Consider the following 12,932-nt stretch of genomic DNA (forward strand, 5'->3'; position numbering starts at 1 on the left):
AGGCAGCAATTGCGGAGGACTCCAATTAAAAGCAAAGGTACAGTACGTATGATTAGACACTGTATAGTTCAACTGTAGGTATGATATTTACTACCCTACGTAGCTCTCATCACGCACCCGAGGTACCTAAGTAGGAACCAAACCTCCCTTCTCCATCGTCTGTCTGAATATTTGCAAGGACACTTCCGGTTCTACATTCAAGTTAGCACCTTTTGATCAAGCGTTATATCTTATTGAGATTTGAGTTTGTACGTACGATAGAATGGTAAGTTGTGCCCGGCCTCATAAATACGCATGAAGACTAAGTTATCCAGAGTCTTGAATGTACCCTTCTCTGTACCATGAAGAGTATACGGCACCAAGGTCTGGTTCGCAAATATCTCTTGACCGGACCAGGGAATCGCATCGGCTACGTCAAGGGTGCCAGGCCAATTGCACAGGTAATCCGCATCGCCAGTCCAAATGAGGACTCTAACACCAGCCTTGACCAGGTCTGAGAGTGCGGGTATGAATGAAATCGGATCTGTATTCCCGTTAGCTTGTTAGTTAACGATTGTTGAGGCGGTCAGTTATACCATCACCTGAGTAGATAAACGGCCCTGCACTAGACGAATCCGTATAATTCACCCTCGCCCCAAGAGCCTTCTGCACATCCGCTCTTTGCAAGTACTCGACGTGCGTCGTGGGAGGTCTCGAATACGGCACGCGGATATCGCCAAGGTAAAAATCAGACACCCCCTCCCTCGCAGACGCAAGTATCGGCCACTCGATCTCATTCGTGTAGTTCATATAAGCAGTAAAGCAGTCCTCCGTCGTACCAGTAGCCGTGCATTTCGCGAACGCAGGCTTGCATATAGTCTCGTAGCTGTCTAGGAGCTCTTCGTAGAAGGATTCGTTGATAAGCTGTCGGTACTGGTTTTTATACGCGAACTCGATGTTGGCCTTTTCTTGGATGGCGGAGTCGAACCAGCCATTGCTCACACCGAGAGCGACTACATTGATATCCGTGCCTTGAATATCTCCGCGTTCAATCGCGGCGTTCTGGTCTACGATATAACGTACGAACTCAGGCCCGAAATGCCCCCCGTACGATTGACTGAAAGCACTAAAATCACGGCTTTCGTATTCGGGAAAGCTGTCGTAGAATGCTTGCAGAAGATTCCATACATAAGGAGCGGCCGACTTGGTCGAATTGACCGTTGCATTGCCGTACGAGAAACCAGTGCCAATCGGTTGGTCAATGTACAACATATTAGCGTATTCGTTGAAACTATACGGGTTCAACGACGGTTCAGTTTCGTTGTTAACGAAATGACAGGGTCCATTCTGCGTGAAGAGTCCATATTCAGCCGCAGTGCCTGGGCCGCCGTCCCAATACGCTACCAACGGTGCCTTCTGGGGATTTCTGCGAGCTTCGAAGAACCTTCCAAATAGTATCATCCGTTAACTCTACAGCTCTGGAGTCACAGTATGGCATTCAAGGTGAGGACTTACCAGAACCACATATTCATATTCGGACCCACCGTGATGTATCCCGAATATTGATTTACACCAGGCGTAGTCTCGCATATGCCTGAATTCTCAACGAATGACAACTTAGAATTCGTGGCGGCATGTTCGAAAACATTGTAATTGACGCCATTTCGTTCCTCCACGTATCGCTTGTTCACGGCGCGCAACGATGTTGACCTAGCGGTAGTCGACGTGACCAAGAGCGCACCGATCGCGAATTCGAGTATCCACCGCATCTTGAACGAGTGTAGTATACGATGAACACCTTAATTGTCGTTGAAGCGCCTACATCGCATTAAAACAAACCCGAATATCCAACAGCGACATCGTAGCATTTTAATCCCCAAAGGCAAGGTCCTTTTACCAAATTCGTTAAATGAGCATCATGGGGCACATTTTCGTGTTGTCGAATGAAGATCTACTTTCGATCCAGACCCCTGGTCGCCAATACAATGCATAGCCACATCCTAACCCGTCTTCCCCGGCAGCCCAGTTCTTTTTATTTTATACTAATCCAGGTATGTAAGGGCGACGTTGGAATCGACCCCGTTCTTTCATGTAACGGATTGCTCGGAGATTGATTGGGTATAATTCATCCCTAATAGTAACATACAAAGAAACCTTGGAATATTACTTGCTTCTTCTATCTGAATCACAATGCCACAGATACGTACATCTCCTATTTCGAGTAATTCGCTACGTCTGTTATTCAGAATCATTGTTAGATCTGCAAAATCCGTCTAATCCTTAATGTATTCAACTGTCGGAATGTATAGTAATCCTATTTCCCCTTTTCAAAAGAGAGCATATCTCAACTATAATAGGTAATTAATAGGCGGCTGTGTAAATAGGGGGCGCAACATAGAGCCAATTCGTGCCGATAAATGATATCCTGTTTCGTAATAACCTGTATAAACTCGCTTGCGATCAATGCGCTGAAAGCATTTCGAATCCAAAACCGAGAACGACGTTAATTCCAAAATGCGGGGGATCACTCGATCGTCTTAGTCGCAGCCTCAATGCAATGATCAATGATATCTACCCACTTCAACGCATTATCGAAATCATTGTTATCAATACTTTCGACGAGCCCAGGGAATACAGCGCCCGCGTACCCAGTCCAGATACCCGGCGCGAAAACGACGTGCTTAAACCAAGGTCGGCCGTCCAATCCCTTCTGGTAAAGAAACGCGCGCTCAATGGTCTTATACTTGGAATTGACGAAGCGAATCTCGTGTAGTAGCTTCAGTTTGCTGATCCATTTCCACCAGGGAATATGCTCATTTGCCTTCTCTACAAGTTTTTCGGCCTTAGCGTCGAGACTGACAGCCGCAGTCCTCAGCCTGGCGACGGAGTCGTAGAGGCGGGCTAAGGATGTGCCAAAGAGCTTCGGATCGCCTGTAACTTTAGTACCGACGAGACGGGTTCCAGTCTGGAAAACATCAGTAGATTCTAACTTCGCCTCCACCTTCTTGACATAATCCTTTAGCGCATCGGCGTAATCGGTCGCATTCAGGGAGATGACTGGTGTCTCGGCTAGCTTCGCGGTAGTTAGACCGAGGACCTGGGCCATTGTCCTGTGATACACGAATCCCGGATCGCCGAACTCGGACATCCAATGGTAACTGTCGTAATTACTGTGGTATTGGTAGATAGGTGAATCATCGGTTTGGCCGCCGAAACCGAAATCGAGACTAGGAATGCCGGCGAAATCTTGGAAAGCTGTGAAATCACTACCACTACCCATTGTGCTGATATGCCCGTCCCAAAGGTCGCGCACTGTCTGTCCTTTGATGGTCTGGTTAGGTGACTGTACCTGAGCGGTCACGTCGTATAGAACTTTATGTAGTAGGGGAGCGGCCGAAGCGGCAAAAGTCGGACTGCGAACACCAACGTCGACGTTAATGTATGCGACGTTGGCTGCAGATAGCCATGGTAGATATTCCTCGACCCACTCGGTGCTTCCGACCAAACCATATTCCTCACCACTAGATATATGTCAGCAGAGGCAAGAAGAATAAGAAACAGCGAACTTACTCCCAGCTGGCGAAGACAATGGTTCTAAGAGGCTTCCACCCTTGATCTAAGGCTTGACCAAAACTACGAATAACTTCATTCAGAACTGCAGAGCCACTGTTGGGGTCACCGGCACCGCCTGCAATCCATGCATCACGGTGGTTGCCGACTACAATGACTTCGTCGGGGATAGTGCCATTAATGATCCCAATAACGTCCCACATAGGCGTAATGGTGTACTCCTGTTCGTTATACAGGTTAAGCACGACAGTATCCGGTGATGGTCCGATGCTGTATTCCACTCCCTTGTGACCAAGACCAGTATTCTTAGTCCAATATTCGCCAAAATCTTTAGCTTGCGGCCCATATCCATTCAAAGCCTTCAATATCGGTAAGGCCTCCACGTAGGAGATAGGTAAAGATGGAATACTCGGAATAGCACCGTCAACCGGCGCTCGCGGCACACCTGGCTTGGAAGGGTAACCGGGTGTTGTGGGATCGCCTGGTGCGACGCTTAAGAATTGGACCGACCCTCGCTGAACGCTGCTGGGGTGCCGGGCCGGACCGTTCGGATATGTGTCATACCCATTTGCTTCCGTGATTTTGCCATCATCGCCCGGGTCGGTGAAAAGGACAACGCCTATCATGCCTAGCTCTTGAGCGCGCTTGACCTTCAACCCGCGGAAAATGCCACCATAGCGAGCGATAGCGATCTTCCCCTCGAGACTCACATTCGACTTGACTAGGTCCTCAAAATCCCAGTAGGTGCCATAGTTCACGTAAACAAATGAGCCGGTGACATTGCCACTTGCAGAGTAGCCGTGGAAAGTCGGGATACTTTCCTCTAGTTTTGTCGTGGGGTCTTCATCGAGAGCCTCTTCTTCGAGGGTAGCTTCGAAGGCGACTCGCCATGTTGAGGCATCCGATTTAGGCTTCTTTAGAAGAGCAAGACGGTGGTCAACTGGATAGTTTATGTATGTGTCATACGCTACAACTTCTGATTTGATACCCCATTCATTCCAACGGTCGCGCGTCCATTCCGCCTAGTTTATATAATTAGTAAGAGCGTTAAAGTGAAATTTGATAGCGATTCATTACCTGCGATAAGTTCTTGCCGGCTAGATGCGGACCGGATGTGTAATATTTACTCCATTCAGCGGCTCTAGACGAACTAGGAGTGTTTAATAGGATTTCTTTCAGCTCATCATATGTTACACGGTTCCTATCGTGTCCGGGCCAATCGTGATGTGTGTTATGCGAGGGAGCGAAGACGACGCTAACGAGGAATGTGATGAAAAGAGCGATAAGAGATGAGCCCAATGCGATAGTGCAGAATCGGCGTAATGTCTGATGAGGGTATCTTCGAGGTACCGTACCGACGGTAACGGTGGTGATTAATGGTGTAGTCTCGCTTGCCATCTTATCCATGGCGACTGAGGTTAGACTCAGTCGACTTCATGACAAGCGTCGAGAGTAATGACGATGGTTCTGTTTTCGCGGGGCTGGGCGTATTGGCGTATTCCGCCACTCCAACGCAATTGGCCGTGGAAATGTTGCAATCAATCGGATTTGGCCATCCGATGAGTACAATCACACTTATCTTTACGTACGTGGCGCCGCACCTAAGGGAGATAAGAAACTCCGAGTACGAGATGGTTATAAAATATTTACTGTTTGTTGTTTACAATCGATAAAGTTACGAAATGATATCAATTCAATTGTAACTTTAAGGCTAGCCTTTTTCTTTCAATGGAATTGTACTCACGCTTCGCAAAGTACAATGCGGAGTACAATGCGGAGTACAATGTTAAGTACAACGTTAAGTACATGATTGATCATTAGTAATGCATCGTTCGCTATCTTAAGTGGCAAGCCACAATGTTCCAAATAAGCCAAACTCCACAATAATCATTGGCGATGATTGGCTATACAACTTATATTGAGTTTACCTGCATTGCAGCTTCTCGGATGTCGAGATGTTTCAATTCGGTAGGTTACACATAGTCTAGTAGTTTAGTACTTCAAAGTTAAATATTCTGGCGAAGACGGCGGAAGTACTTATCTAGCTGATAGAGCCATGTTTGGTAGTGGGCGGATAGAAGCGATGGACTATATGTATTAACCTAACTTAGAGCACGCAATACCTACCATTAACCAGACTAGTACTTTTAGAGCTAAGTGAAAGTAAGGAGAGCCTAGACTACTAATGGTTCGTAGAAACATATCAAATGATTTAAGGGGACAGCATTGTGATATAGAAAATTTATAAGCCTGGAAATATAACCTCACACCACCGCCGGTTTGTGCCTTGACAAACTGTAACTTACCTACCTAGGTACATAATCTACTATGATTTAATACTACTTTTTGTATGCATGCATGACCTTAGCTAGTATCCATTTCTATTGAAGGATCTACAGGTTTCAATGTTCTCATCTACGGGTAGCCGCATCGCGCATCATGAAGGAGCTCCGCTGCCTTCGTAAAAAAAAAAGTAGCTTATTAGACATAGCAAAGGCGGGTGCGGGGCAATGGAGGGGTGCCAACGAACCAATCATATTTCCATTATACTATAATAGTGGGTCTTCATGTTCAAGCCTTGCAGGCAATACCACTTCGGTTGCAGCGTAGATCCCTCCTTCCGGGCCATCCCTCCCTTGCACTTGCATGATCAGGAGGCTGGACGTTGGCGTGTGACCTGGAACTCTGTTCATTTTGGTTTCTCTGATTTTACTAATTTCCAATCCATTTCACACTTTTTCACACCTTTTCACATCGACAACGTCCGACACCGGACATTTTTTAGGATTATTGTCTTGTATGGCCTGCCTTATGAGGGTAACGCAGATCCCTTGAATAAGTGAGTCAATGAGACAGAGGCGGGGACGGAGACAGGGCTGATCTTGGGTATCACTGCAAAATCTCCTGCATCAAACGCGAACGGATAGCAAGTGTCTATTCCGATTCGTAGTCCCATTAAGAGGCCTGAATTGGAGGCGGGTCATCAAAGAGATAATCCGATGATGAGACAAGCTTCCCCAGTCATCTTCAAGTCATCTCAAGAAGAAAATTTTTTCTTTTACATGCAGTACACCTTGCCGCATTTCTTAAGACGATGTGCCGACCCACCGCTACCGTGCTTGGAACCGGGACTCGGGAGGCTAACCCAACCATAAGCGATGAACCGCAAATCAGAAGGCAACAGAGGCAACCTTGTACGACGAGAGCGGGCCGGCCTCAGCGACGGACTACTACTATTCTAAGTCTAGTCTAGAACTTGCAGCTTGCATACGACAAGGAGGACAAGGAGGACTTACGCAAGGTGACAAGCGCCGATGGACCCAAGGCCCAGGCATATTCGGACCAGGCGTATGGGTGTCGTTAGGTAGTATTTTTTGACCTCCCTCTTTGTTTATAAAGTTTTTTGCTCCCCGCTGCTTCATATAAGATAGTCACCTATCTTACACCTTGGTTGGTTGGTTGTCCTTCCCATCTTTATCCTCTTCCCTTCCCATCTTGGGGTATTTCCTACGAGTTTCAGACATACAGAAGATATAGACGTGTTGACCGTCTATCTGAGTTTCGACGCACTGTTCTTTCTCAACGAGGCCCGCGCCCTTCATAAAGCTGAGCACCACTCTACCCACCTAGCCCAGAGGCTACTAGGTAGCTACTTAATTGGACTATCCATCATTCCTCGCTTTTGAACCCTCGTTTTATTCAGTTGTCACCAGTCTTCCCATATTCAAACCGCCGAGAATGACTACCAAGAATCATGGCCCGAAATTGCCAGTTCAGCAACTGGCCATATTGGGTGAGCTTGGAACCTTTTCTTAACTGCCTGCCTACTTACTAGCATGATCATATCACATCAAATCGGTACATATCGCCATGGTTTCATGAACTACTTATACAATGTTGATGTATTGGAGAGGCGTGGTTCTCCACGAATACTCGTCCTTCCGCAATTACCTGTTATACATATCTATCACATTCAATATACTACCTACCGATTTATCCTATGCTGTGGAACATACATCTGGGTTTGAAGAGACTGATAGTTGTCGCGCTTCGTTTCGTCGCTTAAGTATTGTGACTTGTTCAAATTCATTGTGGAAAGCATCTCAGCAAACTTAGGATGATCACTTAACCATAGTTGGAGTGGAAACGAAGGCGAAGGTGGAACTGAGATTGTGATATAGTGGCATAATCAGGTATTCAACCCCATTACGTGCTTAAAGCTAACTTGACTTTATAGCCGTCGCACGATTCGCCGAACCTATCGCCTACACGTCTGTCTTTCCGTATCTACCTGAGATGATAGCTAGTTTCGGCGTCGAGAGAAAAGAAGTTGCGAAATGGGCGGGCATTACTAGCTCCGCCTTTTCCCTAGCACAATCTATAACTGCTGTGGCCTGGGGTAGAGCGTCCGATCGATTTGGGAGGAAGCCTACCATTTTATGTGGTCTTCTATGTACGATGACCTGTTTCTTGGCATGGGGTATGTCGACGAGTTTGACGATGGCTATCACCGTTCGTGCGCTCATGGGAGCTGGAAATGGAAATGGTACGTTTTGACCTTCAACCTGGGTGCCTTTTTAGATTTGGTTCTAATATTATCGTAGTTGGAATTATCCGGACCACCGTGGCTGAAATGGTTACCGATAAGGCGAGTCAGCCGGTCGCGTTTAGTGTAATGCCGTTGGTGTGGTCGATTGGAAGCGTTATTGGACCTGCTGTTCGTACTACCTTTACTTCCTCCTTTTCCTCGTCTTTTTTCTTTTTTACTAACAGACTCCTAGTTTGGCGGTCTATTTGCTAAGCCAGCAGACCAATGGCCCGGCATCTTTGGTCATAGCACGTTTTTCAAGAAATATCCGTTTGCTTTCCCCAATATGATAGGCTCTATCTTTTTCTTGATCTCCCTTGCTACCGGCATACTCTTCCTTAAAGAGACTCTTCACAGCAAACGCCACTCTCGCGACTGGGGCTTAGTTCTTGGCGATCGTATTAAGGAGGCACTTAAAGAAAGCCCACACCGACGAGCACAGCGCCTGCGCCGGTACTCCTTCCAGGACTCCGAGGTATCGGCACCGTTGTTGAGCGCGAATGTGCCTCCGAAAACAGCAAGGGCTACCGTCATCGAAAGGATCGAAAAAACTAAGCCTCTTCCTATGAGCTCAATCTTTAACCGCCAGACTGTTATCAACCTTATATCTTATACCTTTCTCGCACTTCACGCCGTCGCCTACGATCAGGCGTTACCAGTTTTCCTAAATTACCCGCCACAAAAGCATACGTCCGAGAACACATCACTCCCCTTCGTCTTTAGCGGTGGTTTTGGATTAAATCACGCACACATTGGGGCCATTTTTGCACTTGAGGGTATCATTTCCGGATTGGTCCAATTCCTGGTCTTCCCAGTTCTCTGCGCGCGCTATGGAGTCTTGAAATGCTTTAGGATTTGCGTCGTCGTCTTCCCGCTTGTCTATATGATCACACCATACACAGTGCTTATCGAAAATACGAAAACACGCTACGCCTTCCTATTCCTCATCTTGATCATCAAGACCTTCGCCGTTATCGTCGGATTCCCCTGCACAACCATATTGCTGACCAACAGTGCCTCGAGTCTGAGCATCCTGGGAACTCTAAACGGGTTCGCCACTACGTTTAGCGCCCTTGGACGTGCTACTGGTCCCGCTTTGACTGGCTCCGTGTTCACTTGGGGTGTAAAACAGGGTATTATTGGTATGCCGTGGTGGGTCTTGGCTTTGATCGCTGCTCTAGGCATTGTACCCGCTTGGATGGTCGTCGAGGGCGATGGTCCGAGTGCTGGTAGTACACCTGCTGATAGTGACGACGAAGAGGATACTGAGGAAGACGATGATGATATCGATGCGCTTGAAGCGAGTCAAGCTACTACGATTGTCGTCGCGGAACAGCCGGGGGAGCTTGAGGATGCGCCATTAGAGGGGAGTGTTAAGACAAATGGTGGGACTTACGGTACGCTTGGGGGTGGGAAAGGCTCGAATATGATTGATTGATGGAATGAGACTACGCGCATGATGTGAACGTTACACATGAACACGAAGAGTGAGCGGGAAACCAGCAACATTCTTGCTCACCTACACATATCAAGCATCCTAATTATTGTCATTGGGAGGCGTTAAGGACATAGAAAATAGGGATTTGGCATGTGTGCATTTGGGCGGCTTTTTTATACAATTATTTTGTTGTCGCTTTCCTTCCTGACTTCTCATTTCGTGGGGTACTTATTAGGTACCTGATAGCGGGAAAACCCAAGGAGTAACCGTTACATTACCTGTTGCTGTTACTTACACCGCTTATTTGACGGTAATTGTTACTCAGTCAGTTACCGTTACTGAATAAATTGCCATTACCAGAGAAAAAAAGAAGCTATCGCCAGATCAGACCCATTTTTCCATAACAGCAACACGTAAACATGATTATACTGTTTTCTCCTACCTAATCGTCGCCTTATACAAATTGTAGTCGTAGAAGTAAAATCGTAAAAGTAGAAATTGTAGCTGTAAAATTATAGATGTACCTGCCATAACCGTAGAAGTAGTAGGAGGAGGTCGTCGTCTCCTACCGCTACCACTCCTACTAGAAAATCAGAAAAATAAAAAGGTAACGCAAATAGACTTCGTTTACGGTAACCTAGGTCACTCGCACCTTACCACTCCCGGTACGGTATTCATCATCGTATCGAAAAATAAAGAATTGAAACATCGTAACTTGATTTGACAATTTTTGTATTTGTTATTCGGAGTTTTCCATATGATTTCACTATTTCATCCATCTCATCCATCTCGTCCGTAACAGAGACGTGATAAACTCCCCGTATCCATTCCTCAATATTCCTTTTCCTAGTCTGCTGTCTCCTTTGCCTGTAAACCCAACCGACATGACCTGTCCCTAACCCCGTGGCCATGAAATTTTTTTGCAGAACGCCTATATAAATGGGATGAAGCTACTGCGCTTTTCATCATCAAAATCATAAACAAAGCTATCAAGTGGTATCACTTTGTTTTTTGCTTTTTTCTCTTTCTCCGCACCGAGGACTATCTGGAAGAAGCAAAGGAAAAAATTCATCATCGCCAACCAACTAGCTAGTCAATCTTCGCGAGTGCTTATCCATGAACCCACCAGTTCAGTTGGTCCATTAAAACCGAACCACCAGCCTGCTGTCACCATATAACACCCTCATACTTAAGCGTAAAGCTTCTTCTCGTAGCTCTCCATGTTGACACCACCTTCCAGCTGCGCGCTGGCAGTACGGATCTCGAATCGGAGAGTGCCATTGGCGGCGCTCTCGTGGAGCTCTTTCAAGCTCTTCTGGCCGCAGTCTTGCATCGAGTGCTTGAGACCAGCGGCTAGGTACGGAACAAACTTGCTGATAGATCCGCGGTGTGCGACAGCGCCGGACACACCTTGCGCAACTAGAACGCTGTCACCCTCGCTGAAGTAACGTGCGGTACCAGCGTTGCTAGCTTGGCTGTTCTTACCGCCGGCGCCAGCCTTCTTGTCTTGCATGGCGTCGATACTGCCCATACCACGGTACGCCTTGACAAGCTTACCTTCGCGCGACACAAAGGAGGTGCCTGGAGACTCGGTGGTACCGGCGAGGAGACCACCCATCATGACTGTGGATGCACCGAGCGCAAGACCCTTGACGACGTGGCCAACGTTTTGTACACCACCGTCCGCGATACACGGTACACCAAATTTCGCCGCGAAGGCTGAAACCGAGTAAACCGCGGCGGCTTGAGGACGACCCACGGCCATGACCTCCTGGGTAATACACGCACTTCCGCTACCCATTCCGATCCTCAATCCATCGACACCCGCGGCAATCAGGTTTGCGGCCTGCTCTCGAGTCACTACGTTTCCGCCAATAACGTCGAGGCCGGGGTATTCTTGTTTGATCCACTTAATCATCTCAATCTGGTACATGCTGTTGCCTTGACTACTGTCTAAAATGACAATATCGAGGCCAGCATCGACAAGCTTCTGGAGGCGAATCTTATCCTCCGGTCGGGTACCGATCGCCGCGGCGCAGATAAGTTGCTTGGAGTCGGGAAGCTTGGACGCAAGTGGGAAGTGTAGGTTCTTGGTTAAATCGGAGCGAGAGATCATGGATACAAGGTTGAAGTCCTTATCGACGATAGGCAGCTTGCCCTTCCTGGATTTCGCCAGAATCTTATTCGCTTCGGGTAGAGTTACGCCGAGCTGGGCGGTGACTAGATCGGTGACCATGACCTTATCGACCGGTTGACTGAGATCATCCTCGAATTGGAGGTCGCGGTTCGTGACGATGCCTAGAAGCTTGGAGCCAAGCTTGCCGGTTTCTATGGATTTCGGTTAGTTGAGGGACAAGAAACCGGATTGGAAAAGTAGAAAGTCGAAAGTCGCAAAGGTTGACATCATCATAAAGAGCATAATTGATTCCCCATGACATTGCTGTCTATACGGTGGAACGAAAGTTAAAAAAAATTAGGTTTGTAATCATAGGATGTCATATGTCGTATGTCGTCGTACGGTATATCTGCCGACTTGGTGGACGAGAAAAGCGGGCGAAGTTACTCATAATAAAACATGATGTAGAATAGTGAAACTTACCAGTCACAGGGAAACCACCAAAACCCCATTTCTCCTTAAGCGCCCTAGCTTCTTCAACAGTGGTCTCCTTGCTGATGACGACGGGATCGACAATGAAGCCGTTCTCGTATCTCTTGACCTTTCGAATCATGTCGGCTTGGGCATCTGGCGAGCAGTTATGGTGGATGACACCAAGACCACCTTGCAGCGCCATGTGAATAGCCATCTCGTGTTCGGTTACTGTATCCATGGGAGAAGAGACAAATGGAGTCTTCAACGTTATTCTCTTGGTAATTGGCGAGTCGAGAACAACTTCCGAGGCGGGGAAACCAATATATCCTGGCAAGACCAGGAAATCATTGTAGGTTAAACCACCTCGTTGCTTGGTATCGATGAGATCCTCAATACCGAGGCCATCGCGAGATTTGTACTCGTTCAGTGCCTCAATAGCAGTGCTGTAGTCCAAGAACTTGGTGCTCCCATTAACGGGAGTAGCTCCGTTGAGGGATGGCATCTTGAGTTAAAAGAAACCAGCAATTGAATGCAAAGCAGCTAATTGAGAAAATGGTGAGGTCGAAGAATGCGTCGAAAAATGAGATTGACCTGTCGACGAATTGTACAATGATCTTCTTCCCGAGTAGAAGAAAAGAAGAAGAAGGGACTGAAACCGCGCCGAATCCAAAAAATTTTTGTGTTCACCAATGCTGCGGGGACCCTGCGCAAAAAGTTTAAGGGTGCGGGGCAACTTTGTTAACGCACAACCTATTATTAGTGGGCAT

The 12,932-nt window shown here is 47.2% G+C and overlaps 4 protein-coding genes across 4 annotated transcripts; 1 reads left to right on the forward strand and 3 right to left on the reverse strand.

Annotated features, from left to right (window-relative positions):
- Nucleotides 1-3: 3 nt before the first annotated feature.
- F4822DRAFT_418370 (putative carboxypeptidase S1) lies at nucleotides 4-2,058 on the reverse strand. The gene is made up of 4 exons (XM_051459525.1): nucleotides 1,495-2,058; nucleotides 576-1,423; nucleotides 257-523; nucleotides 4-191 (listed from the first exon to the last, which is right to left on the reverse strand). Exons 1-4 carry the CDS (start codon nucleotides 1,746-1,748, stop codon nucleotides 127-129), a joined length of 1,434 nt encoding a protein of 477 aa, XP_051309789.1. The 5' UTR covers nucleotides 1,749-2,058; the 3' UTR covers nucleotides 4-126.
- On the reverse strand, nucleotides 2,059-5,276 carry F4822DRAFT_418374 (Zn-dependent exopeptidase). Its single transcript, XM_051459526.1, has 3 exons — nucleotides 4,627-5,276; nucleotides 3,550-4,571; nucleotides 2,059-3,500 (listed from the first exon to the last, which is right to left on the reverse strand). Exons 1-3 carry the CDS (start codon nucleotides 4,954-4,956, stop codon nucleotides 2,504-2,506), a joined length of 2,349 nt encoding a protein of 782 aa, XP_051309790.1. The 5' UTR covers nucleotides 4,957-5,276; the 3' UTR covers nucleotides 2,059-2,503.
- A 2,454-nt stretch (nucleotides 5,277-7,730) lies between these two features.
- On the forward strand, nucleotides 7,731-10,044 carry F4822DRAFT_58704 (MFS general substrate transporter). Its single transcript, XM_051463694.1, has 3 exons — nucleotides 7,731-8,095; nucleotides 8,154-8,266; nucleotides 8,331-10,044. The coding sequence occupies exons 1-3, from the start codon at nucleotides 7,846-7,848 to the stop codon at nucleotides 9,573-9,575; spliced, it is 1,608 nt and encodes a 535-aa protein (XP_051309791.1). The 5' UTR covers nucleotides 7,731-7,845; the 3' UTR covers nucleotides 9,576-10,044.
- Nucleotides 10,045-10,290: 246 nt separating this feature from the next.
- F4822DRAFT_418382 (IMP dehydrogenase) lies at nucleotides 10,291-12,856 on the reverse strand. The gene is made up of 2 exons (XM_051459527.1): nucleotides 12,175-12,856; nucleotides 10,291-11,903 (listed from the first exon to the last, which is right to left on the reverse strand). Exons 1-2 carry the CDS (start codon nucleotides 12,665-12,667, stop codon nucleotides 10,765-10,767), a joined length of 1,632 nt encoding a protein of 543 aa, XP_051309792.1. The 5' UTR covers nucleotides 12,668-12,856; the 3' UTR covers nucleotides 10,291-10,764.
- Nucleotides 12,857-12,932: the final 76 nt, after the last annotated feature.

Source organism: Hypoxylon trugodes, assembly GCF_022578975.1.
Source record: "Hypoxylon trugodes strain CBS 135444 unplaced genomic scaffold F4822scaffold_10, whole genome shotgun sequence".
NCBI classification, from domain to species: domain Eukaryota; kingdom Fungi; phylum Ascomycota; class Sordariomycetes; order Xylariales; family Hypoxylaceae; genus Hypoxylon; species Hypoxylon trugodes.

Bases quoted from the DNA above. Each gene is read 5' to 3' on its own strand.
- F4822DRAFT_418374 (XM_051459526.1), bottom strand. From the start codon at position 4,956: ATGGATAAGATGGCAAGCGAGACTACACCATTAATCACCACCGTTACC. The intron at 4,572-4,626 runs GTAATGAATCGC...TATATAAACTAG, and splicing joins CCGGCAAGAACTTATCGCAG to GCGGAATGGACGCGCGACCG. The intron at 3,501-3,549 runs GTAAGTTCGCTG...ACATATATCTAG, and splicing joins ATTGTCTTCGCCAGCTGGGA to TGGTGAGGAATATGGTTTGG.
- F4822DRAFT_58704 (XM_051463694.1), top strand. From the start codon at position 7,846: ATGATAGCTAGTTTCGGCGTCGAGAGAAAAGAAGTTGCGAAATGGGCG. The intron at 8,096-8,153 runs GTACGTTTTGAC...ATATTATCGTAG, and splicing joins GGGAGCTGGAAATGGAAATG to TTGGAATTATCCGGACCACC. The intron at 8,267-8,330 runs GTTCGTACTACC...ACAGACTCCTAG, and splicing joins GAAGCGTTATTGGACCTGCT to TTTGGCGGTCTATTTGCTAA.
- F4822DRAFT_418370 (XM_051459525.1), bottom strand. From the start codon at position 1,748: ATGCGGTGGATACTCGAATTCGCGATCGGTGCGCTCTTGGTCACGTCG. The intron at 1,424-1,494 runs GTAAGTCCTCAC...ACTATTTGGAAG, and splicing joins AATATGAATATGTGGTTCTG to GTTCTTCGAAGCTCGCAGAA. The intron at 192-256 runs GTACGTACAAAC...ACTTGAATGTAG, and splicing joins GCACAACTTACCATTCTATC to AACCGGAAGTGTCCTTGCAA.
- F4822DRAFT_418382 (XM_051459527.1), bottom strand. From the start codon at position 12,667: ATGCCATCCCTCAACGGAGCTACTCCCGTTAATGGGAGCACCAAGTTC. The intron at 11,904-12,174 runs GTAAGTTTCACT...CGAAATCCATAG, and splicing joins TGGTGGTTTCCCTGTGACTG to AAACCGGCAAGCTTGGCTCC.